General features: G+C 41.6%; 1 protein-coding gene across 1 annotated transcript in view; it reads left to right on the plus strand.

Annotated features, from left to right (window-relative positions):
* The window catches only part of MALRD1 (MAM and LDL receptor class A domain containing 1), a 532,671-nt gene that overhangs the window by 177,884 nt on the left and 327,315 nt on the right, over positions 1 to 27,472 (plus strand). The window contains exons 20-22 of the mRNA XM_074985504.1: positions 18,847 to 18,934; positions 21,711 to 21,887; positions 23,128 to 23,305. Coding sequence (XP_074841605.1) covers positions 18,847 to 18,934; positions 21,711 to 21,887; positions 23,128 to 23,305 — 443 coding nt within the window. The remainder of the gene's footprint in view (positions 1 to 18,846; positions 18,935 to 21,710; positions 21,888 to 23,127; positions 23,306 to 27,472) is intronic.

Raw genomic sequence — 27,472 nt, forward strand, 5'->3', positions numbered from 1 at the left:
GTAAAAACCTCAAATTTCATTTTCTTTAAAAATATTCATTAAAAATTGGTCTCTTTTTATCCATAAACATTTCATTTACTTCATAAACACCCCTACTGAAAGCTGGGACATTGGTAAGATTTCATGTCTTCAAGTCAGTAAGCCACAAGGATGTTGAATAGTAACAAAGAGGTAGCCATGTTAGTCTGTATTCTAACAAAACAAACAAGCAGATATGTAGCACTTTAAAGACTAATAAAATAATTTGTTACGTGATGAGCTTTTGTGGGGCAAACCCGATAGATCTGAAGCAGTGGGTCTGCCCCACTAAAGCTCAACACATAACAAATTATTTTGTTAGCCTTTAAAGTGCTACATGACTGCTTGTTTGTTTTGCAAGGCTGTGTAAATCTGCAAAGGTGTCTATATTTGCATATTGTGCTGTGCCTCTGCTTTACCTAATTGCTCCAATTTTGTGAGTAGGCAAGGTATCCAGACATAGTGCTCAAGGACTCCTCTTTCTGAGCCTTCAGGGAATTCTTATTTGTGGCAGATGTTACAAACATATGCACCATCCTTACAGTCCATTGTTTCAAATTAATAGAAATCATTTATGTGTTTGAATCAGTCCTTGAAAACATGAAATCTTTCATTTTGAAATTTAACTTATTTATGGTGAAAAAGGTGTTAAAATGTAAAGCCTTTGAAACATTTAGATTGACTTGATTCAAAACTTTTTTGTTCAGATTGTCAGTTCATTATGTTTCCCAGATTTTAATATTTGATTCTGATTTAAGATGGGAATTTTTTTTGAATGGTTAGAAATGTTCCCTGGATGGAAAAACTAGTTCCTGTCCAACTGTGCCTGAGACAGTTACAGACTTACATTTTATTATTGTTTCCTTGTCATAAAATGGCAAAATCCAGAAGTAATACATTCATATTTCATGAGACAAAGTGGAAGAGGTAATATCTTGGTTATTGGACCAGCTTCTGTTGGTGAGATAAACATTTGAGCTATTCAAGGCTTTCTCAGATCGGAGGAAGATACTCAAAGTGACACAGCTAAAGACAGAAGGGGAACAGGTAGCTTAGCATTAGTAGTTAACACATATTGTAAGGAGCCATTCAAGGTGAAAAGGCCGATTAACATCCCTTTAACCGTAGGACACAGAGGAGAGTTTAACGGGATAAAACTATTGTAGTAAGACACAAATCCAGTGTCTCTGATAATTTGACATTTAGTGTCTATCAAAATTATACATTTAATCTTCCAGGCTCATCTTTTGAAAATCTTGTGAAGAAGTCCTTTGAAGATGAGGACTGACAGTGATTGCTTTCTAAAAAATGTTCTGAAGATATTTGTGTTTTATTATTTCTTGTGGGAGCTCATGTTAAAGTATATTTTCACCCATATAGTTATCAGAAAGATAAGCGTGCTAGTCTATATACTATCAAAACACAAAGCAGACCAGTAGCACTTTAAAGACTAACAAAATAATTTATTAGGTGATGAGCTTTCATGGGACAGACCCACTTTTTCAGATCATAGCCACACCAGAACAGACTCAATATTTAAGGCACAGAGAACCAAAAATAGTAATCTAGGTTGACAAATCAGAAAAATATTATCAAAGTGAGCAAATCAGAGCATTTAGTTCATTGAATGAGCTATAGGCACATTGTGATAGGTACATGTAGGATGCATGGGTTGTGAAAGGTGCGCTCTGGGTGGTGTTGATCCTTGCAGCAAAGAAATTTGTATGTATTTTTCTGAAAGGCCCTTCAGTTTCTTTATGTTGCTGTGTCCTGGTCTGTGGGAGCTGGATTCTGATCATGATCTTGGAGAGGTTGGAAGTTGTTTGTAGGCCAGAAGGTAGGATTCAGGAAAAATATATTTCACTATGGGCTCCTGATGGAATATGGGTTGCAACTGTTTGATAATAATCTGTATGGGATACACTGTGGGGTGGTAGATGACAACTAGTGTTGTGCGGTCATAAGAGGTTTTATGTCTGTACTGAAGAAAGTTCTCTTGTGATATTTGGGTGGCCCATTCCATGATGCAATCTATTCTGGTGGAGAATCCTTGATTAGGGAAGACAATTTTTTGTGTGTTAAAGTCTATATCTTTGACTTTTTCTTCAGAACATATTTTGTGGTATTCAAGTACCTGGCCATAGATAAGATTTGTTGGAGTGTGTGGAGTGATTAATGAAACAGTGAAGGTAGGTCTTGGGGAACCATGGTTCTCTTATATGTAATTCTCTTTCTGTGAAGTCCAATATGCAAACCCCAGCCATAGATGTTAGAACTAGGGCTGCTGGGGGTGCTACAGGGTGCTCCTGGCTTGAAATGCTATACAATGTTTGCAGATCGGTTCAGTAGTTCACAGCACCCCCATTATAGCCACATGTGGTGAATGGAGGAGTGGATTCTGGCAAATGTGGCTTGGGAAGCTTGTGTGGCAGTGCAGTGACTTGGGCTCCATGCAGCTTTTGACTGGGCAGCTGCAGCAGTGGGAATCCAGTTCCAGTGAGTCACCCAGGGAGGCTGGTTAGGATGCCTAGCTGTGAGAGCGGGGAGTGGGGGGGATGCAGTGCCTGGCTGAGGGGGCTGGCATGTGGTGATCAGTTGACCTGCTTTTGGACATCGCTGGTCTGTAGGATTCTTCTGTTGGAGCTGACTGTGATGTTCAGAAAGCTGTCAGCATGTGACTGTATCACCTCTCAAACTATGAATATTTATAACTCCACCCACTGTGGAAATTTGCTCTTCATATCATGGAAAAATACTGACCTGTCCAGTGACTACTAGCCTTGCTTCTGGATGCTTCAAGTAAATGATGTTCCTCTGTCTCCTTGAATGTGTACACAGATGGGGATTGTAACAAACAAACAACTGGAAATCCATTAATTTAACTGCCTCCCAATCTCTAAACAAATAGAATTCAGTAATGCATATGGCATGTGGGTCATATACCAGAAGAAGTCCCAGATTTTTTTTTCTTTTTAAGTTGTTTGAGTTTCTGGGAATAAGGGTGGGGAATTATGTAACAAAGGGGAAGAAATAGAGTACACAACTGGAATATTAGGAAGAGGGGTGCTTTTGATAGTGGGGCTTCCTTTCAAAGGAACCCTGTCTAGAGGGCTAGTATGCATTTCGAAAGCAGCAATTTTGACATGGTGAGTGGCTGCAATTATGCAAAAGAGGCACTGAAAATTCATATCAGCACCTCATTAGCATTTTCTATCCTCTGCAGGTACATGCCCCTTCTGAAAAGGAGGGGCAATGTAGATGCAGCCCGTGTGTTGAAAAAGTGAAATAGCTTTTGAAACTATCTCGGTATTTATGTCCAGCTCTACAATATAATGTGCACAATGTGTGATGGGATTAGTAAACCATCACTTCTGTATCTGGCTGTTCAGACTGGTGGGAATATCATTTTCAAATAGCTCTAACATATTAATCCTCTGATGTATTTCCTATAGAACATTAAAATGAAGAATTGACCTTATTTATGTTTAGAGCTAGCGACAATCTAATGAAAAATTAAATTGATTGTAAAGTCAATGTCATTCATTTGGAAACACTGGATTAAAATGTATTGCTTCTCCTTTTTATCCTGCTTATTGAGATCTTATCTAATTTGTCATCTTGTTATTTATTTAAAAAATAAGTTTGACCTTCATTATAGAGGTTTTCAGTTGCTCAGCCAATTAGCTCAGTCTTAAAATGATTTATCGTCAGTCACTCCTTTTTAAAGTGGTTTTACCCATAGAATTAGTTGTAGATTCATGCCATGACATTTTAGTTATTAGCTTGGATTTGGGGACAACAGGTGTGACTTAAAAATGGAGCACTAGCATCTTCTGTTCTTGTGTTGCTTAGAGGCACTATTATGTTAAGCATTATATACATACACGGTGAATACATATGGTGCCTGCCCCCAAAGCTTAATATCTACGTACATGGGAGGTGTTAGGTGCCTACAACTAGACATGAGGGAAATGCTAATAAACAGTGAGATGATTACAATTACTTTATTTAACACCCTTCCCTTATCCATATCAAGCTCCCTTTGTATTCCATGGGTGTTCATTCATACTGCTGGGCTTTGGTCCACTGATCCAAATGTGCTGTGGAAAATCTTTAGCTTTACAGCCCTGGAAACTGAAGCTCCCTTTATCCACAAGGTAGATATAGCAGAGACATATGCAATGCCAGCTTCTTCAAACTGCTGGTTTGAACCTGAACTAGTGGCAGCGCTCCTTCCTTTCTTCACCTGTTGGATGGCCTGTTATATTAACTGGTTATGGTTTTGTTATATTGAACCATGCTCACTAAGTGCTGCACAAAAATCAGCATCTGATGTTGCAAAGTCTACTGAACAGCCAACAGCCAGTAACACCTAATTTCATATTTGTCATTCATTAGGTGAACAGAAATAACCATTTATGGTTGTGAAATGCCATCTATCAAGGGACTGCATATTTCAATGTTACATCTAATACAAGGGCAATTGAGTTCCTCTATCTACACTGAGACTAATTTTGTTCATATCTGTCTCATCTGTGTGTACAAAACTTCATCGTACACATGGGCGTTGTCCAATTAGAAAACAACAACAAAACAAGAACAACAAAACGACAACCGTGATGTGCTGATGTGTTCAATATTCAGATTTCACAAGAATTTCTCATCTTCACTTGTGATAAGCAGCAAAGGGGATACAGAGGAATGCAGAACCCATTCCAACATAATGCAAAATGCTTCCTTGGAATCTTAAAGGAAGGAAGCACTAAACTGAATATGGCAAATAAATTGATAGTTAAGCGGATTTTTATGGGACTGTTCATCCTTCTTGTTGTGTAAACTATACTGAATATTTGGATAATGAGCATGTTCAACTTGTGTATTTGAAGTGAAGCATGGGTGGGATAGAAATCTAGTAAACACATTTGGTACAACAATGTGTATTGTAAAGGCAAAGTATAGTACTTTTTCTTAAGTATTGTTATGCAAGTCAGCAGTGTCCTCTCAGGCAGAGATGATTTCGCAGTATAGGAAGGTGGATGAAGCAGGAAAACCACTATCAGAATGAGGGAAAATACTTTTTTTTAATATGGATACTACTTGAAGCAAGCGTCTTGAAGAAGTATTTCGGTTTGTAAGTAAGGACCATCTTCTGGGCACAAACAATCTCTTTTGCTCTTTTTGTTCAGTGTCTAGCATAATGGAATTCTAATGCATGACTAGGGTTCTCAGGGACTGCAATAGCATGAATATAAAATATGATCATTCAGAAAAAGCTATTAGTTAACTTTGTTCCCATGCTTCAATATTTTAAGATTGCCTGTAAAACCTTGATTCTCCCATTTCCTGGCTTTACATTGCTAATTTTGCAACTGTATGGGATAAACAATGTAATATAGAGTCTATGTTTTCTTTACTATCTGACATTCAAGGATTCTCAGAGCCTATAAGAACTATTAAAATAGGCTTCAGCCAGGTCTGTAGCAGATAAATATGACGAAAGTGAGAACATGAAAAATTAGGATCAATGTATTCAACAGTGGCTTTTGACTTGCATGCCACATTTGTTAAAGTGAAGACAGGAGAATGAGTGCTATAGTGCCTTATATATGGATAATCATTAAGGATTATAAAATGGGATGATGATATTAGTCAACTGTTTCAAATATTTAGAGATTCATGGATGAAAAGTAGTGATTAAATGCAAAGCTCTGTGACTGGTAGAAATGGTCAGAAAATAATTCCCCAAATTATATTCTTTGATGAAAAATAAATGAAAAATTTTAGTGGATTTCTCCCCTTCCTGACTTGCTTTAAGAGACATTTTTTTAAAAAAATATAGCTAGATACTCATAAGAAAGCAGTAGAAAGTTTAGGAAAAAATATCTTTTTTACAATTGTATGCCTTAATTAATACTTCATATTTTCATAGTTTTTTGGCACATATTGGTCATGCTAAGAACATGAAAGGAGTGTCTTTTAAAGAAAAGAGATTAATTCAAGCTCCATTGAAGTCAATGGCAACATTTCCATTGACTAAATGAGAGCAAGATTTAGTCCCAGATTTTTTTGTTGGGCTCACAACTTTCTACTTTTTCACCTATAACTGATGGAGTAAGAGTGTACATAAAGGAAGTAGAAGTGGTAATTCTGTATTATTTTTGCAATTTTACAGATCATTGAGGCAAAACTTGGTATAAATCAAAGCACATATGTTTAGCCAAAATATATCAGTAATGAACACTTACTACCACCCTTATATTCTACAGAGTGATTTTGTAGCTCACTCAATTTCTAATCTGAAAGATATCTTTCTTAATAGGCTAAAATGTTTCTGCACTCTTCTCTGCTTTCTGTGACGCTCGGTGCTTCTGTTCTCCCCTTTTCACCTGGTGTCCTATGTAGATTGCATTCCAACGGTCTCTTAACATACCTGGGGAAATACCTTGCTGGTAGCTGAACCGCTTTTCTTTGTCTAGGGTAGGACAACTTTAGACCTGCCTGGCAGACATACTTTAAGAACACAATTTTCAAAGTATTTGTAAATTTAAATTTGTCTTCTGTACGTACATGCACCATAGAACAACGTCAATATTCAGTGTTACTAGCTTATTACTGGTATACATCTTTTATGACATTATGGCTACATCTACACTAGCACACTACGTCGAAGTAGCCTATTTCGAAGTAAGAACATTGAAATAGGCTACTTCGACGCATATCTTCTACACGTCCTCCAGGGCTGCTGCCGTCAACATTCAACGTTGAAGTAGCTACTGGGAACGTCAAAAGGAGCCACCCCGGAAGGAAATGTAGAGCGTCCACACACACAAGCACCCTCTTTCAAAATAAGGGGCCAGGAAAGCCCGCGGACCGGGTCACAGGCTGGACTAGCCCTTCTGGGGCAACAGCAAGCCACTCCTTTAAAGGGCCCCTCCCAGACACACCCAGCCTGCCCAGCGCAAAGTCTGCAGAGCAGTAGCCACTCTCTCGCAGACCAAGTCACAGCAGATATGGACACCCAGCAGCAGCAGCAGCAGGAGGAGGAGGCACTCCAGGCAGTCATCCAGGGGGCAAGCGCCCTGCTAGGTGCTGCCCGGGAGGCTGCCCAGTGGTTCCTGCCAGAGGAGCCCTCCCCAGAGGCAAAGGGAGGCACCCCTGACCACCGGGCTCCCTTCTTCCTCCCCCACTGGCTGCTCCCCTGCCTCTGGAGCTACCTCACCAGCTCCAAGTGGTGGGAGCAGCTCGTCACGCGGGAGTGGGACGATGATATGTGGCTCTGGAACTTCCGCATGTGCCAGCAGACCTTTCTCGAGCTCTGCCAGTGGCTCACCCCAGCACTGAGGCACCACAACACCCAGATGTGGCGTGCCCTCCCTGTCAAGAGGAGGGTCACACTAGCCATCTGGAAGCTGGCCACTCCAGACAGCTATCGCTCCATGGGACACCGGTTTGGAGTGGGAAAGGCCACGGTCGGGGCCACTGTCATGGAGGTAAGGAGGCCCGGGCATGCACCCACTGGGGGGCCGGGTGTGGGGTTGGGGAAGGAGGGGCCGGGTATGGGGCTGGCGAGGGAGAGGCACTGGGGAGGGAGGGGCTGGGCTGGTGGGGTACCTGGGGAGGTGCCTGGCGGGGGTGCCTGGGGGAAGGGCCCTGGGGCAGCCTGCACAGCCTCATGGGTGCTTGTGTTCCCTCCCCACAGGTGGTCCATGCGCTTAACACCATGTTGCTCCAGAGGGTCATCCAACTCAGGGACCTGGTCGCAGCCTTCTCCAGATTCGCCTCCATGGGGTTCTTCCTGAACTGCTTCAGGGCCCTGGATGGGACCCACATCCCCATCCATGCCCCAGACCACAGCGGAGGAAGATACATAAACCGCAGAGGCTACCACGCAGGCCATAGTGGACAGTTGGGGCCCCTTCCAGGTTGTGTACGTGGGCTGGCCTGGCTGCACACACAATGCCTATGTTTTTAGGCACTCGGGCCTGGGCTGCCAATTGGAGGCGGGGACCTACATCCCCCAGAGGGAGATCCCTCCGGGGGACACCACCATGCCCCTCTGCCTCATGGCGGACGCGGTCTACCCCCTCCAGCCCTAGCTCATGCTCCTGTACACCGGCCACGTCAACACCAGCCAGGAGCAGTTCAACACCCACCACGCCCGCCAGGTGGTGGAGAAGACATTCAGCCATCTGAAGGGCCACTGACTGTGCCTCCTTGCCCGACTGGACGTCAGCCTCCAAAACATACCCTAGGTTGTGGGCGCGAGCTGCACACTCCACAACATCATTGAGAGCAAGGGGCAGGCTTTCATCCAGGGGTGGGCGGTTGATGCCAGCACGGGCTTCCCCCAGCTGGCCATCGCACCCAGCCACCAGGCCCACCATGAAGGGGTATGGCTCTGAGAGGCCCTGTGGACCCACTTCGATCAGGGAGACCCCTGAGCACCTCCCTGGCCTTCCCCAGAAGACCCCTGACATACAGCCCACACTGCCCACGTACCTCCCCCAACACCTGCACGCCACACCCCCAACAAGCACACACCTCCAGCTTTTTGGAAAAGAAACCCTTTTTTTTTTTCCTGAAACCTGAAACTTGTTTTGTTAACAACAGAAACTGCAACCAATATACGAAAAGGGGGACAACTATATACATGGGGAACAACTATATAAATGGGGGCCCAGCGGACGGCTCAGCCGTTGGCCCATCAGTCTGGGGTGGGAGTAGAGGGGCGCAACCCCCAGCCAGTACAGCTTGCAACCCCCCCACTCCATGTCCATGGTCCCTGGCATGGCTGGCTGGGGGCTGGGAGGACCAACAAGTATGGCTGGGATGCCTCCAATGGCCAGTCTTCAGCCCCAGTGGGCTCTGTGGAGCTTGCAGGTGGCGAGGTGGGTGGGGCAGCAGGCAACAAGGCGGGTGGGGTGGCAGGCGGTGAGGCGGGGGGGCCTCAGGTGGAGCAGCGGGGATGGCGGGCTGGGGGGCAGCAGGGGGTGGTAGCCGGGCGGCAGCCTCCCAGATCGACCCACCTATGTCTCGAAAGACCCCCATGAAGTCCTCCCATGCTGCCCACCACCGGGTGCACTCCTCCCAGTCAAAGCAGTCTCTCTCTTCCACCACCTCCATCGCCGCCGAAGAGCTGCCAGGAGCTGGAGGTCCACAGGGGCCATCCCCAGAGTCCGGCAGTGGCGGGACCATCCCACTGCCCTTGGGGGTGTCTCCAGGTGCTGGCAGTGGCTGACCTCCAGCGGGCTGTCGGGGACGACGGAGGGTGCCTGGCTGCCTGGGGTGACGGATGCTGCAGCTGGAGAGAGGGAGAGGGGGAGGGGAAGGCTGTTAGTACAGTGCCCTGGCCCATGGCCCGTTCCTCCCACCTCCTCTTGGGTTCTGGGTCTCCGCCCCCCTCAGTGGGTGTGGTGTCCCTGTTGGCTGTCGCCATGGCATTGTCCCCCCACCCCCAGGGTTAAGGCTGAGTGCTGTCCATGGATGCGGGTGCTGACGGGCGCTGATGGCCATGCCACTGTCCTGGGACCGTACTGTGTCTGGGCGTTTGTGGGTTGGGGGTCCACTGGGGTTGTGTGAGGCTCCCGGTCGTGTCTGGTGCCCCCGCCCTGTGACCCATGGGTGTGTGCTCTGTGGGGTATGTACCTGACCGTCCATTGCTGCGGTCAGGGGAAGCCCAGTGGGTAGACGCCCAGCTGGTGCTCCAGGACAGGAGGTTGATGAGCAGCCCTCCCCTCCTCACTGCTGGACCCCTCCTCTGCTGTCCCGAGAGGGGGGCTCCTCTGGTGGACCGCAGGGTGCGTGGCTGGCCTCTGGGGCGGACTCTAGCTCTGAGGCCTCCTGGGGCTCATCAGCCGTGGTGTCAAGGGTGGCCGGGGGGGAGGAGGTGTCCCAGGGGCCCAGGATGGCCCTGAGCTCCCTGTAATAGAGGCAAGCAGTGGGAGCGGCCCCAGTCCATCTGGCCGAGTCCTGGGCCCGGGCGTACCCCTGCTGCAGCTCCTTCACCTTACTCCAGATGTGATCCCGAGTGCGGGCAGGGTGACCCAGGGCAGCCAGGCCCTCGGCCAGTCGGGTGAATGCTTCTGTGTTCCGCCGCTTGCTCCCCATCACGTGAAGCACCGCCTCTTCACCCCAGAGCCCCAGCAGGTCTCAGAGCTTGGCTTCCAACCAAGAGGGGCTCCACCTCTTTTTGGCCCCCCGCTTGGCTGCTAGAAGTGCCTGGGTCTCCTCAGAAGGGGAGCCCTGGGGGCACTCGGGCGGCTGGCTCGATGCCATGGGTGGTGGCAGTGCAGATCAGGGCCTCTGGAAAGCATGCAGGGCTAGCACATGCGTGTGCTGCTGCCTGCACGCTCTCAGCTTCCTGCCACAGGAAATCCAGGTCCGTGGTGCTTTAAAGGCTGCTGCGCACGGGGATCATAGAGCCCCGCAGGGGCTGGACAGAGCATCTCAATCCCTCAGCTGAAGGCCGCCATGGAGGACCCCACTATTTCGAAGTAGCAGGACGCGGATCGTCTACACACACCCTACTTCCACGTTCAACGTTGAAGTAGGGAGCTATTCCCATCTTCGGATGGGAATACTGACTTCAATGTCTCACCGCCTAACGTTGATTTCAACGTCGAAATAGCACACAGCGCTTGTAGACATGATGGGTGCTATTTCGACGTTGTGCCAGCTACTTCAAAGTAGTCGGCTAGTGTGGACGCACCCTATATGGGTTTAAGTACCAGTTGAAACTCACTACCAGATTGCAATGAGAGCTGTACTTTTTCTACTGGGATGACTTTAGGGTCACAATGTTAGAGGTACTTTGTTACATCTTTCCATGTTTACTATCCTAGAATTATAAACTTAGATAGTTCTAAAGAGAACATTATGGCTTCTTGAGTTAAAATCTGGATGCAGAAGTCCTCTATAAAGCTTCATAAAGTTGTACATATAGGCCGTGTCTACACTAGCCAAAAACTTCGAAATGGCCATGCAAATGGCCATTTCGAAGTTTACTAATGAAGCGCTGAACTACATATTCAGTGCCTCATTAGCATGTGGGCAGCAGTGGCACTTCGAAATTGACATGGCTCACCGTCGCATGGCTCGTCCAGACGGGGCTCCTTTTCGAAAGGACCCCCAGCTACTTCGAAGTCCCCTTATTCCTATCTGCTTATAGAAATAAGGGGACTTCGAAGTAGGCGGGGTCCTTTTGAAAAGGAGCCCCATCTGGACAAGCTGTGCGGCAGCGAGCCACGTCAATTTCGAAGTGCCACAGCCTCCCGCATGCTAATGAGGCGCTGAATATGTAGTTCAGCGCTTCATTAGTAAACTTCGAAATGGCCATTTGCATGGCCATTTTGAAGTTTTTGGCTAGTGTAAACGTAGCCATATGGTGTTATAAGTATGTTACCAAATAGATGGTTTCTCCAAAATTAAATAAGCAGAAATAATCATTGTTAATTCAGAAAGTGATTTGTAATTTTGTCATTCTAAGAGCTTTATACAAATATGACTCTTCTAGTTTGTAGGCACCAGCTTTATTCTATTCTATTCTATTGTTGACATTGCAAGTACATTAGAACGAGAAAAAAGTTCTATAACTTGGGCTATATTTTGTGCATTGTGAGTTTCAGCACTCTGGTGCTAACCCACCAACATACATAAATACAGAGCTTAGTGAATAACTAAACATATTTGTTTTGGCAAGTCAAACAAAACTGATTATTTCTGGAATATTTAAATAGCTGGAGAAAATGGTTCAATCTGAAACTAATTTGTTTTGTTTTGTTTTCGATATTTTGAGGAAAGCAAAAGAAATGCAGAGCTAGAGTAGCAGAAATGGTGAAGGAGGAGGTACAACATGTTGAAACTCTCTTATCCAGAACTCTCTCATCCGGCAAATGCTGTAATCCAGCATGATTTTAGTTAGCTAGATGACCACTTGTCACTGGTGTGGCCAAGTTTCCCACGGTCCCAAAAAGTTTGTTTGAAGCCACCAATAGTGGCTCTTAATGTTCTGTGCTGTTATTTAGCTGTAATTTACCTCTAAATGTCTTCTGAGAGCCCAGTATGCAGTGGAAGTGTTGATAATGTGCTAGAAAATATTGACCTCCCTTAGTTAAGCAAATTCTCTCATCTGGATCTCCTCAGGTCCCAAGCATGCTGTACAAGAGAGGTTCAAATCGTACTGGTGCTTTTCTCATAGCATTAGGGCATTTGCCTAGGATGTAGGAAAACTAAATTTGAATCCTAACTCTGGAGCAGCAACTTGAACCTAGGGCTCCCACCACTCTCAAGACTACCTTTAGATGTATGCTTTAACAAGCATGTGGTTTTTATATAGCCTTATAGTTTTTAGAGCTGGAGAAATCAGGAATTATTTATCTTCATTCAGATAATAAGTGAGATGTGAAATGAGCTTCATGGTAGATAAGTTCCCTGGAGATTGTTTTATAATACATACTGAGTTTCCAGAGTTTCAGCTAGCAAATTAATTTAAAAATGAATTTTAAAAAGGTTTCGCACACATCCAGCTATATACTACAAAATGACACAAGAGACAGAACCTGTTTCCACTTCTAAACTGGCAAATATTCTGTTGAGATAGAGTTTCATTTAAAAATATTGACCAGCCTTAATATATATGTCTATCACTGTCAATTAAAAGAAATCACAGAATCACAGAATCACAGGGCTGGAAGGAACCTCTGGAGATCATCTAGTCTAGTCCCCTGCTTCAAGCACGATCAACCTCCACTAAGTCATCTCAGCCAGGACCTTGTCAAGTCGGGACTTAAAAACCTCAAGGGATGGAGAATCCACCACCTCTCTAGGCAACGCATTCCAATGCTTCACCACCCTCCTGGTGAAGTAGTTTTCCTAATATCCAACCTATACTTCTCCCTCTTCAATTTCAGACCATTACTCCTTGTTCTGCCATCTGACACCACTGAGAACAGTTTCTCACCCTCCTCTTTAGAGTTCCCCTTCAGGAAGTTGAAGGCTGCTATTAAATCACACCTAAGTCTTCTCTTCTGTAAACTAAACAAGCCCAAATCCCTCAGCCTATCCTCATAGGTCTTGTGCTCCAGATCCTTAATCATTTTTGTTGGCCTCCGCTGAACCTGCTCCAGCAAATCCACATCCTTTTTCTACTGGGGGGCCCAAAACTGGACACAATATTCAAAATGTGGCCTCACCAGTGCCAAATAGAGGGGAATAGCTACTTCTCTAGATCTGCTCAAAATGCTCCTCCTAATGCACCCTACTATGCTGTTAGCCTTCTTCACTACAAGAGCCACTGTTCATTCATATCCAACCTTTCATCCACCATAACCCCTAAGTCCCTTTCCTTCATACTGCTGCTGAGCCAGTCAGTCCCCAGCCTATAACAATGCTTGGGATTCTTCTGCCCGTGGTGCAGGACTCTACACTCCTCCTTGTTGAACCGCATCAGATTTCTTTTGTCCCAATCCTCCCATTTATCCAGGTCACTCTGGATTCTATCTCTACCCTCCAATGTATCTACCTCTCCCGCTAGTTTTGTGTCATCCGCAAACTTGCTGAGGGTGCAATCTAGTCCCTCATCCAGGTCATTAATAAAGATGTTGAATAACACCAGCCCCAGAACCAAGCCTTGTGGTACTCCGCTTGAAACTGGCCTCCATCCAGATATTGAGCCATTGATCACTACGCGTTGGGCCCGACCATCAAGCCAGCTTTCTATGCATCAGGGGTCATTTCAAAAGGCCCCCGCTACACGGGCGGTGTGCGTCTAGAAACTAGCCGTTTTGAAGCATGTGCAGTTGTCGGTATGCTAATGAGGTGCCACATATTCATGGCACCACCTCATTAGCATATTCCAAGGTGCCACATTACCACAGCCACTAGTATGGCCACAGCCCAGAAGGAATGATGCCAATTTTAAAATAGCTATTTCAAAATAGGTGCTGCTAGGACATAGAATAACACTATTTTGAAATAAGCCATAATAACGTCCAATGGCACCATTTTGAAATAGGCACAATATGTCCAGACATGCTATTTCAAAATAGCTGGGTGCTATTTTGAAATGCATTTTTGTGTGTAGCTGTGTTTTTTTGAAATAAGCTATTTTGGAAAAACTATTCTGGAATGCCTTATTTTAAAATAATGATGATGTGTAGATGTAGCGATAGTGTCCTTTGCCATGCCTGAGGGGCAGCATAATTAAAAACAGGACTTATTAATCATCAAAAGTGTAATAACTTCTATTAACGAAATTAAATATAGCATTACACAAAACTGGAGGTGCAAAAAGTACCCAGAAAGTTGCTTGAGTAAAAGTGCACCTACTTTCACTTCTGGATACTTGAGTACCTTAAAGAAGTGATGTGCATGCATGTGGTTTTACTCAAGTAGTTTTCCAGATGGACACCAGTGACATGTACTTAAGTACATTCTCCCCCAGAGCAGCTGTACTTTTACTCAAGTAGCTTTTGGATACTTTCCCCATGTCTGCACAAAACAGAACTAGGGGAAAATATCAAAATGACCATGCTAGTGGCCAAATCAAAGAATATTAATGAGGCATTGAAATGAATATTCAGCGCCTCATTAGCATGCTGCCAGCTGTAGCACTTTAAAAGGGCCGCATTTTGCTCATGTGTGGCTTGCCTACACAGTGGTCCTTTTCGAAAGGACTCTGGAAATGTCAAAATCCCCTTATTCCTACCAGCTGTTTTATATATATATGCATTAGTTATTTCAAACTGTGCTTTGTACAAAATACTTAATTGAAGTTTTAATTGCCAGTTTTAAATATGATAAGCAACATGTCCTCAATCTAAGGAGAACTGGGAGCAACAAAATGAGAACAAATTGTCTTTATTGAAAAAGAGAGCGCTACTCTGGTCTAAAATATCATATGGTACCTAAAGGATTTTTATTTCAAACAATAGATTTTGAAGAATATTTATGTCCTGACCTTGAAACAATGCAAGCCTTGGGGTGGGGACAAGGACAGCTGATAGGACTCCTGTGTTAGACAAGCCGCGTGTGAGCAAAACACGGCACTTTTGAAGTGCTGCAGCTGGCAGCAGGCTAATGAAGCTCTGAATATTCATTTCAGCGCCTCATTAGTATTCTCTGATTTGGCCATTAGCATGGCCATTTTGAAGTTTTGCCCAAGTGTAGACACAGCCTATATGTCTCATTGTATGGGGAGAGCTTTTAAAAGAGATTGGTCTCCCTTTAAGAATGAGGCTACCTCGGGTGGGCATGCTCTTCTTTGGTAAATTGAGATCAAAATTATCAAGGAGACCTGTCTTAATAAACCATAATTATTTTTGTCTGTGCTTAAGCTAACTTCCCCCTCCCACATCCTTATTAGTTTGTTTAGTGTTGCGTGTGATTTCATTCTTCTTAGCGGTCTTATAGTGGTAGCTCCAAGAGTCAATGAGTGCTGTAAAATTGAGGAGAGCAGAAAATTCTTGAGTATCCTTTTGAATAGGTTTAATTAGAGGCTTTTTTCTGCAAAAGGTAAAGTGGGAAAGTTCACTTGTGTTTTATGGTTTCTGATAACATCTTCTATGGTTTTCCCCACCTGTCCTTGTCCCCACCCCCAGGCTTGCATTGTTTCAAGGTCAGGACATAAATATTCTTCAAAAGCTGTTGTTTGGGATGAAAATTGTATAGGTATCACATGATGTTTTAGACCAGAGTAGTGCTCTATTTTTTGATAAAGACAATTTGTTCGTGTTTCTTTTCTCCCAGTTCTCCTTAGATTGATGACCTTGTTGCTTATCATATTTACAACTGGCAATTAAAATTTCAATTAAGTATTTTGTACAAAGCACAATTTGCAATAACTAAAGCATATTTAAAACATAGGGAAATAGTGTAGTATTAAAACAAGTAGTGGTGATAAAAGCTGCATTTTAGAGTCTTCATAAATGTATTTGAATGTAGGAAATACGGTTTCATGGCCAAGAAGTTCCACCTTCCTTTGACACATGGGACTTTGTAACAGAAAGCAGATTTCTGAAATATATTCAGTTTGAATATCTCATTTAATAACTATGAAAACCAGATCCAGTAAAAGTACAGACAAGTTATGAACTACTATTATAGGACTAAATTACAACAGTTTAATTGTAACAATTTTTGTATCTCTATGAAGTTTACCTATCAGTGGTTCCCGTAGTAAAAACAAACATACATATTTATTTTTTGTTTTGTTTTGTTGGGGGACCCTGCTCTGATTGAGATACAGTGCTAATTTCAGAAATTGTAGATGCTTTATAGGATCTAATTAATGATAGGAGGGAAAACAAGGATTAAAGCATAATATCCAAATGTGTATTTTCGAGATGGCATTTGATGCCAGGATGCTTTTTCAAAATGTTACTGACATTTAATCAAGACACACAGTTCCGTGCAATTACCATGTGTCTATGGTGACTGCATTTGGAGTTGTTCATTAATTTTTGAAAATACTTTATTTTTGCACTTTTATGCATTATTGAAAATGACTGTTTGTCTTGTACTCTAAAGTAATATTATGAAATGTTATTACTACTTATACTTCGTTCCTTTGTGTGAACTTGATATTGAGGTCCGGTGTGAATGTGTTTAGTATTGCACTTGAGTTTTTAGTCAGCACTTCATCAGCTTTGTGGAAACTCATTCCCGTGTGCATATTATTTCAGTAATTGATAATGTTTTTTTTTTCTTGGCATACTCAGATTATTAGCTTTCCCTTTACAGGGAAATAACCAGGACAGTAAGTGTGGCAAAGAATATATAATGTATTAATCAATCAGTAATATGAGAAGCACCTTCTGTGTGATTGAACCATAAGCTTACCAGAGGAACAACTGTACCATACGAAACAACTTGAAATGTTATGAGGATCCTGAAGGTTGTGTTGGGTCATTACAGTGGGACTGATCTGGAAATCAAGTTAGGCTTGGGAGGATGGAGATAACTGAAATGATTTTTTTCTCATTTTTAACAATTTCTTACCCTAATGAACAGAGAGAGGAAAGTTTCATGCAATTTATTTTAATAAAAGAGATAGCATTTTAAGGGAGCTCTGTAAAAAGAAGGTTTTTTTTTTAAAAAATTAGATCTAGAAAATTGAAGGTGACAGAGTCCCTGTAATTGGATATGTTGTGATGTCACAAACAGTGTTTAACAATTCTGATTCAGTCAAAAAGGAAAGAAACAAATTCTCTTGCGTGTTGTTTATTCTGAGCACCAATCTAATCTATTAGTTGGCAATAATGAGAAGTAAATGTGTAAAGCTATTTTAATAAAATGTTAGTAAAATATGTATCTGTCTATAAAGTTTGCTAGACTGTACCTCTGTATCTAATTATGTTCAGTTTAGTGTGAGTCATATAAATGTATATAACTCATTCACATAACTGTTAAAATAATTAACCATGATTAATGTTACAAAACAAAACAAGAGAAATGTAGTACTTTAAAGACTAACAAAATCATTTATTTGGTGATGAGCTTTCATGGGACAGACCCACTTCTTCAGATCAATCTCATTTCCAATACAGACTAACATTTATAAGTGCAGAGGTCCCCAGAAATATGGCAATAAAAACTGACAAATCAAGTACTTAGGACTGAAGGAGGGGGCTGAGAGGTGGGGGATGTTATCAATGCCCTGACTGAGATAATTACAAGCATCAAAGGAAGGGAAGCAGTCCTTGTAATGGATGAGGTAATTGTTGTCTCTGTTCATACCATGTGTTAATGAGTTGAATGTGAATATGAATTCAAATTCACAACTTTCTCTATGTAATCTGTTTTTAAAGTTTCTCTGTTCTAAGACACAAATTCTCAGGTCTTTAACAGAATGCCCCACTCCATTGAAGTGTTCACCAATCAGCTTATGTGTTTGAGATTCCTGATGTGGGCTCTGTGTCTATTCATTCTCTGGTGAAGAGTTTGCCCAGTCTGTCCAATGTACATTATATAAGGGCATTGTTGGCACATAATGCCATATATAATGTTGGTTGAAGTACACAAGAATGTGCCTTTGATCTTGTAACTATCATGGTTAGGCCGAGTCATGGTATCCCCAGAATAAGTATGTGGACAAAGGGTTTGTTGCAAGCAAAAATTCCATGATTAGTATTATTGTGGTGTAGCCTGTCATTGCTAGTGAGAATCTTCTTAGGTTACGAGGTTGTCTATAGGAGAGGACAGGTCTGACACCTAGGGCCTTCTGGAGTGGACCATCATGATCTAGAATTGGTTGTAGGTTTTTAATAATGCGTTGCAGGGGTTTGAGATGAGGACTATAAGTGATAACAAGTGTTGTTCTGTTATTAATCGTCTTGGCCCTATCTTGAAGTAGTTGGTTTCTGGGTATTTGTCTGGCCCTATCGATCTGGTTTTTTACTACTCCCAGTGGGTAATTCAGTTTTATAAATGTTTGGTAGAGGTCTTGAAGTTTTTGGTCTCTGTCATTAGGGTCAGAGCACATGCAATTGTATCTAGTTAATGTTATTACAATAACTACCAAAAGAGCTAATCATAATGTGCTGCTTTTTATAACATCTTGCTATCATTTTGTATCACAATGTTTCAGTGGATTTAAATGTGATTGTATAACCAACCATATTCATAGTTCACTGTTACTAATGAAAGCATCTGAGAGCAATGGTACCGATTAGTCTCTTTCACAAACTGTTACCAAATACAGTATCTCCATAAGAATAAATTTAAGATAATTTTGCAAATCATGAAACCTAGTAAATGGCTCTTCTATCATCTAATGACAAGTAAAATTCTACTGCATCCTGACAAATGATTTCTTAATTATTGTTTTCCTAGATCTTGGTGGAAGGCACTGTGGGAGATGGATTCCGTGGTGACATAGGAATCGATGATTTGTCCTTTACAGATTGTAACCTTTACAATGGTGAGAACAAAGTTAGAAATAAAATATAAATCCCTTTGCACCAAGACCCCAGGGACTGGTAACTGATTCATTTTGCTTGTATCATCAGTGGAGGAACTTATTCTGTAAAATGAAAACTAGCTCAAACCTTATCTGTCCTAACAATTAAATCCCAACAAGTTTTTCCATCTGCCCAACCCTACAACCACGAATCTTTCACCATCTGCTGGTAGCAGTTAGCCAGTGATATCCTGAGAATGTCTTCAAGCAGGTTCGAGACTGTGTGCTTACTGAGTACAGAAAGGAAATATTGACGAAATTGAAATCTGAAAAGCAATTAGTGAAAGACAGAAAATGTGACAATGATTATTTGGTCTGTTCATTCCTTCTGAAGCACCTGTCATTGCCTGCTGTTGGAAGACAGGATGAACCTTTGGTCTGATACAAATGGCTCCTTTTATGTATCTTGATTCTTGATGTGATAAAGCAAGGAAGTGCCTCCTGAGATATTCACTTGAGCTTAAGGTCTAAGATCAAGTCAGATGAGCAAAGGGAAGAAACTGTGCTCAGATGTCTGGAGATACTATCTAGAAAATAAGCTCTATAAGATGGAAATTCCTGTTCCTGAAGGTGAAGGGGGAAAAGTCAGCAGCTCTAGCAGGTAGTCGCAGGAATTAATTTTCCATTACCAGCAACAAAGTAACTTGATTTCTCAAAGGAGCAAAAAACTTATAAAGTGGTGTAAATATGTTAAAATTTCACTTGGTAAAAATAATTCCATCCTTTGATTGACAGAGAGAGGAGTGTCTGTGCACATGCAAATGGGCATAATCAGTTTTAATTCAGACATTATTCCGATAGTGTCAAAACAAAGCAATCAAACAGTCACATTGTAGCGCACAAACAGTTTGAATCATACTGCCTGACGTCTTCACTATCTAGTGTTTTAAAATGTCTACAGAAACATCATACCTTGTGTCCCAAGACATCTACAAAATTCCATGCCTGCCATATTCAATTTACAAAAAAAGCTTCCACGAGGTCTAGCGTTAGCTGCAGAAGAAGATAAAGTGTAACATATGGTCTGACAACTGACTGTCAATACTTCCTGACAGCAGTAGATCAGCAGACATTTTTCTGCAAAATGATTTTTCCTGGAATTTTTGTCTTAACAGAACCTCTTGTGGATTAATTTTTTTTTAACATGCAATAACTTCTCCTAGGCAAAGCTATTAACAAAGAATATAATATGCAAAATGATAGGGCATACTATATGCTTTTGTCAAGGATCATTTCTCCTTTTCTAATCAAAATCTAAATAGAGTACAATAACGTTTTATTTTGTATAGCATCTTTCCCACAACAGTATCCCAAGACAGTGTATACAGTTAAATGAAACAAAGTTAATGTAAAAATATCTGCAGAGGTGGAGATGGAGGACAATTAAGAGAGAAAGACAAGGGAGCTAATGTTTTCAGGTGATATATAAAAATAGATAAGGATTTGGAAAGCATTAAGAATTCTGTTCCAAATTATATAGCTTCAAAGAACAGGGCTTCAACACAAACAATGGTGAGTTTGAGTGAAGAAATATGTGAGACTGAAAATGGCCAAAAAAGGAAAAATAGGAAAATCATACATGAGCTGCAAAAAGGGTAAATAGTAAGGAGACAAAATATGCAGAGGAGACAGCATTTCCTAAGACAGTTAAGTCCAAAGCTGACTGAAGAATTACAAATGATTTCTCAAAACTGGGTTACTATGCAAAAAAAAATGCAGATGAAAATCAATATTGGTAAATGTAAAGGAATGAACATTGAAAAACAGAATCCAAACTTCTACTTGCAAAATGATAAGATCTAAATTAATGGTTACTACTCAAAGAAAGATCTAGGAGTCACTGTGAATAGTTCTTTGAAAACAGCTGCTCAAAGTGGACTGTCAGTCAAAACAGTTAACAGAATGTTGGAAATCATTAAGAAAGGGATAGGTGATAAGATAGAAAATATCCTAATGCCTCCATATAAATCCATGTTATGCCTGCATATGTGGTCATTCCATCTGAAAAAAAAATATGTGTATATATATATATATATATTGGAATTGGAAAAGGTTCAGAAAACAGCAACAAAATGATTAAGGGCATGGAAGAGCTTTCTTATGGAGAGAGACTAAAAAGGCTGCAATGTTTCAGACTGGAAAATAGATGACTCATGGGAAATGATTGAAGTCCATAAAATCATGAAAGTGAATAAAAAATTGTTTACTCCTTAACATAAAGAAAGAACCAGCGGTCATACAATTAAATGAATAGGCGGCATGTTTAAAGTAAACAAATGGGAATATTTCATCATGCACAATCAACCTGTGGACCTCATGGCTGTGGGCTGTTTTGAAGGCCAAAACTATAATGAGGTTCAAAAAGAAGTATATAAATTTATCTAGGACAGGTCCATCACTGGCAATTAGCCAAGATGGTCAGGGATGTAATCCCATGATCTGGGTGTCCCTGTCCTCTGACTGCCAGATGCTGGTAGTAGATTGTGGGAATTAGGTAATTTAAACCTTTTGAGGACGGAACTGATGGAGAGGAAATTGTCACGACATTATCAGAGTAGTGGGACAGGAAGAAGATTCTCAAAGTAATTTATTCTGTTTTTTTAATGGACTGAACAGCAAGGAGATAATAACAAAGGAAGATTAGATAGGGTTAGATGCCCACAGCAATTTCACAGTTCAGATGCAGAGATCAAAGAACTGTTGAATAAAGACATTGCTTGATTTTTTTTTTCACAAGGAAATTTGCCAGTTATCTCAACCACATCCTTGGGAACTTCAGTTCCTGCAACACTCCCTATGCACAATTGCACAGAGGAAGAATTTGTCTGTAGAGCGACTGGCCATTGCATCCAGAAGATCCAGAGATGTGATTTCAGACCTGACTGCTCTGATAAGTCTGATGAGTCCTCTTGTGGTCAGTGAACTAATGATTATCATGTTTACTCTGAGACATTAAAATATTTAATTAGCACATATATTTATTTGCTAACCTGTGTTTGGATCATGGTACTAATCTTCATGTAAGCTTCCCCAAAGAAAGAATAATCTTCAGCTTTGTAAGATAGGAGTCAGAGATGTTGTAAGGCGTACAAAGCTCCTGGCCCCTTTGAAACTCCAGGTCTGGTGTAACTGCCTGCTTTGCCACCCCTGTGGGCAGGCCTGGTCATATCACTGAGCAAAGCAGTTATACTGACCTAACCCTCCTTGTAGACAGTGTTATGTTGATAGGTCAACAGGAGACGCCCTCCCATCTGTCTTTTGGGGAAATAGAGTATATATGTTGACGAGAAAAGGTTTTCTATCTGTGTAGATAGCACCGTGGTGTTACAACTGCAGCACTGTAAGAGTATACACACTCTTACCAACACCTGCCATTACACGCTCTATGGGTTATCAATGCAATTTGCATATTCCCCTGTAGAATCCTCAGAGTGGTCTCCTGAGCTAAAGTGTACTAATCTGTTTGAATGTCCTGGAGCCTGACTAGGATCCTGAACCACAAAGGCAAATTGTCTTTCCACAAGGTGTTCTGAAGTTACACTGTAGGTGATCAGTTCCTAAAGTAATGGAAGTGACAATTAGATTCTTCCCCTTATATCTGTTGGGGAAGAGGGGGAAAGTGAGTGGTAAATGACAATGACAATACTCATTTCTCCCATCTTAAGGCACAGGAAGCTAAAATAATACTCAGATAAGGCTGTGAGTCAATATTTTGCTTCCACAGCCAAATGGCAGCATTATTATGGAAAATTCAGGTAGGATTTGAGTTGTTTAAAATAACAAAATTGCTTTTTGAGTTCTCTTCCATAAAGCTGCTACCACACTAATACACTTGTATTTTGGGATATGACATCACCAGAGGAGACAGGTCCTTTCCATATATAATATGATATGATGTTAGAAAGCAAGGTGAATAAGAACTCAGATAATTTCTGTTGTCCCAAGGTTAGAATGTCTTCCTTAGTCAATAATATAGTAGCATTGGTATTGTAACAACAGGAAAAACCACACTTGTTGATACTATATAAATAGTCATCAAAGAAGCTAAACTGCAAGTCTTTCTTTTACCAATATTAACTAGACCTTGACATCAACTGCCAGTTCTTTCCAAGTTTGTAGAGACATGCTGTAATTTCTAATTTTGTCTTTTGAAGCCATGGAAGTTTGTGATTTTGAAGGTGGAAAATTATGTGAATGGTATCTACCAGCAACAGAAGTCGCAGCAGCAACTGTTTCAGTCCATTCCATTAATGCATTCCAGTGGGGCCTTGGAAAAGGAACAACCATCCATCCTGGGGAAGAAAACCACAGGCCATCAACTGATCACACGAGGTGAGTAAGGTGTTCACATGCACATGCCTCTCTGGACTTTATATGGTTAGTTGGCTATGGTATTTGTGAATACTGCTGCCATTTGCCATTTCTTCGATAGAGTTATTCTAGAACTGTGGTGCTCTGAGAACAGAATTTGGCTCCATTTGTGCATGAAAATTCAACTCAGTACTAACATACATCACTAGTAGGGGAGGAGAACTGCTGTTCCACCGAATCCTTCAAAATGCTGAGGAATTGGAGCAGCTTTGTAGGTGGGCCAGCACTTAGGGCAATACACCCAGGGCTCCTTTAGCACTGAGATGGAGGGGATCCCTGTGGTTCTGGTGGAATGGGTGGTGTGGAGCCAGAGGACCGTCTCACAGAAACAGAGATTAATGCACCACCTGTGGAAACAATGATTCACTCTTGAGGTTGTGAATAACTCAGAGGTGTGCGAGGAGAGCACCACTGAAGTTCTTATCCAGAGTAGAAAACCTTATTGTTGTTGAAGATGTTGAACTGAGATATAAACATACAATGCAGGTACAATGTACCTATCTTGGTGATAACTAGGACATTCACTGAAAAGTAGAGAGAAGGGGAGCAAATATTTGTTTCTTTTGCTTCACAATGTTAATTTTTTTCATAGTTGTGCATCCAATAGGGGAGATAAGATATGTGGTGCATCTCCCTTCAATAGGGCAATAATATCTCCCTGTGCCAAATATGGAGGCGGCAGCTGCCAGCGCTCTCCAGGAGCCCCAGGGAAGTGGCAGCCCCCAGTCGTCCCTGGGGAAGTGGCAGCTGCTGGCACTTTCAGGGAGCCCCAGGAAAGCAGCAGCCCCCAGCCCCCAGCGCTCCCTGAACTCCAGGGAATGTCAGCCACCGGTGCTCCTCAAGCCCCCGGGAAGCAGCAGCCGCTCCCATTTCTGCAAGGCTTGTGGAAGTGACCTAGTGCTCTCCACTCTCCTAGTGCTCTCTGCGCCTGCACAGCTGCTGGCGGAAAAGGTCAGTGGGAGACAGCCCAAATACGGGATAATTAGTCCATTTTAAAAAATAAGTAGGGATTTTTTTTTTGGTGTCCCAAATATGGGACCGTCCTGCCAAATATGGAATGGAAGGTCACCCTACCCTTCAATAGGCTCATGGTATACTATGCAGAACAACTGAAACTACAGCAAACATTCAATGGTAACTTGTAAATAACACCTTTCATCTGAAATGCAAAAATTCATCATAGTGAAAAATAAAGCCACCCTCTGTTCTTTGTCAATAAATCAATGGTATCAAGATATTGTATTTTATAGTGATAAAATAAAATGCTACAATGTTGTTAGAAAAGGCTTATGTGCTCCTCTCTGGATGAGCAAACATCACTTTTCTAAAAAGAGAATCAAAATGGAAAAAAGGGGCCTTATCCCAACTTCTGAATTTGTGCATCAACTTGTAGGACTCTATGCACGCGGGAATGAAAGACAACTGAGGTGCAATTTTAAAGACGTTAGTTTTGAGAATTCAATCTTAATGTGCGTTACATGGATTAAGAAGAACAAGTGACCCGTCCTTTTCACTTTAAACAGACAGCAAAAACAAAATAAAAACCTGTGGTCCACCTAAGAAAAAAAAATGGGCTGGGACGAACTGAGGTAGAGCACAGTCTATTTTAATACTTTCATTGTAGCTGATTGGCTATTTTCTACGTAATGACCCCCAACTGCTGAATTTACTTGGATTTTGTTCACTCCTATTAAATTATATGATTAGAATGATGCCTTTGGGGGCAGAAATTGCCATGTATACATGCCAATAATCTCAAACAGAGACCTGGGAAGAACTCCTTTATATTGGCTCCTAATTATGGGAACGCAAATCTTTTCTTAGTGCTTCACTCCTGTGAGTGTTTCTTGTTTTCTCTCAAAGGATATTTTTGAAATCAAACTGCTGATTCCAGATAGAATTATTATGATAATTACTAGCACCCAATAAATATATTTATTTCATTTGCATTTTGGCATAATGAACAATAATTTGCCTTTACACTGAGATTTGATTACATTTAATAAAGAAAACGAAACTACTTTAGAAAAAGACTGGAATTCATTACATTTACATCAGAATTATAATATTGACTGTTCTGAATACCAGCTTTAGACATCTCTCTAATTTGAGTGAGATCAGGCACATAAACGTGCTAGACAGACACAGATATACTTTTATTTAATGTTGTATGAAGAAAATAACAATAGGCCAGTACTTTAAATTCAAGCTGATTTCAGTGTTGGGCAACTTGAGTGACAATCAAGAATCAAAGAATTTCTATATGACATGAGAAAAGTTATATTATCTGAATAGAGAATTAAAAAGCAAGGTATTCTATCTGGAATGTCAGATGCATCCACCTCTCTGTGAAAATAGGATATAACCATATATAGTTTGCAAGAAATGCAGAACAGGACTCTAATGTTATACATTGATGTGTTACTATTTTGATGGCAGTTTAAAATTAGATTTATGTTTATTTTTAGTGTCACAGTAATAAACTCGAGCATTAAACCTGACAACAGTGTTAAAGAGTTTAAGATAATTACTGCAGTCCAGTTTAATATTTTAGGATTTTTAGTGACAGTAAAAGTACTATGATTATATTACAAAAAGCCACATAATTAAGCCATAGTTAAGTTACAGGTTTTTTTTATCATTTTTGGAAGCAGTTAAGAATTCCTGAAGAACATCAGCATGTCTTCCCCCTTGAAGAGAAAAGGAATGCGTAAATCAAGAGTAAAATATCTTGCACAGACTAAATTGTATAAAATTGTATGATACAATTGTTATATAGTAGATAACATTAGCATCACCTTGTCTGTTTTACAGAATTGTGTTACAGTATTTCCATAGTGTGTATGTTTTAATAAACAGTGATACTTGATTTCCTTCAATAGACAGTGATAGACATACATACTAAGGCTGCTCAATATTTTTAAATGAAACTCTTCCTCAACAGAATATTATGGTTTTGATACAGGTTTTTTTTCCAAAAATCTGTTTCCCATGGGAAAGCTGTGATTTTTTTTAATTAAAAAACCACGATCTTGAATGTTATAAACATGAAAAAAAAATGTCTTTCTGCTAAAAACAAATAGTTTAGGTAACAACTGACATATTATGATTCACAGTGTACTTGCGTTGCCATGTGGTCCTTGACCCCTCTGTGTGCCAGCTCCTCAGCTAGACTTCATCTTCCCATGATGCACTCTATGCTCTTATCAAAAAGGCAGACCATGGTGCATTCGGGGAAAAGCAGTGTAACCAGACATCTTGACCCATAGAGAAAATGAGATCATGAGTATCCAAATTCCAGCTTCCAGGAGGCACATCATTTCAGCATTTCCAGGACAAAAATTTTCAATTTCTCACTGAACGTTTTTCATTTTCAGCAAAACCTTCCACATGGGAAAAAAGCTCATTTTCAGTCGAATTCTAACATGCACACCATAACCACTTATTATTATACAGTTCATCACATTCAATGAACAACAGGTGAAACTTTTACTAATTCAGATAGCAGGTGTGATGGGGGCCCAGTTTGTTGAGCGGGGCCACCCACGGTGGCTCAAAGCAGGGTGATACATCCCGCCATAGTCATCTAACTGCCTGTGAAATCATGTATTTTAAACAACATGGTCTCAGGACCCCTAGTGCATCAAGCAAATGCCTACCTGCTGCCCCTGGGCAGTGGTAGGGCAAATAGTCTGTAACCTCTGAGCTACCTGGCGAAGTTAGACAGTAACTATTAGAGGATTTGGTTTTCTTGGCAGGGAAAAATGAACAGTCTATAGCCTCTAGACGGGACTGAATAACCAAGCAGTCTGAAACTCCTCATGAGAGCGAGCACACAGCAACTTTGGGTGGGCAAAACAGTCAATGTATAGCTCCATTTTGTAGGGAAGAACAAGCCATCTATGGCCTCTCAAGCTCCTGGCTGTGGCAGGCAAAAACAAACAAAATTTACGGCTAGTGACAAGTTGGGTGGGGTTGAGGAACCTAGGCCCATCCTGTTCCACCAGGTTCCAACTCAGGCCCTATGAAGTCAGAGGATTCCTTACTAAGGGTTCAAGCACCAACTTCCACTTACTTTGACAGGGTCAGTTCCTACCATGAGGTGCATTTCAGGTTCTCTCTGGTTGA

Source organism: Carettochelys insculpta, chromosome 2 (genome assembly GCF_033958435.1).
Source record: "Carettochelys insculpta isolate YL-2023 chromosome 2, ASM3395843v1, whole genome shotgun sequence".
NCBI classification, from domain to species: domain Eukaryota; kingdom Metazoa; phylum Chordata; order Testudines; family Carettochelyidae; genus Carettochelys; species Carettochelys insculpta.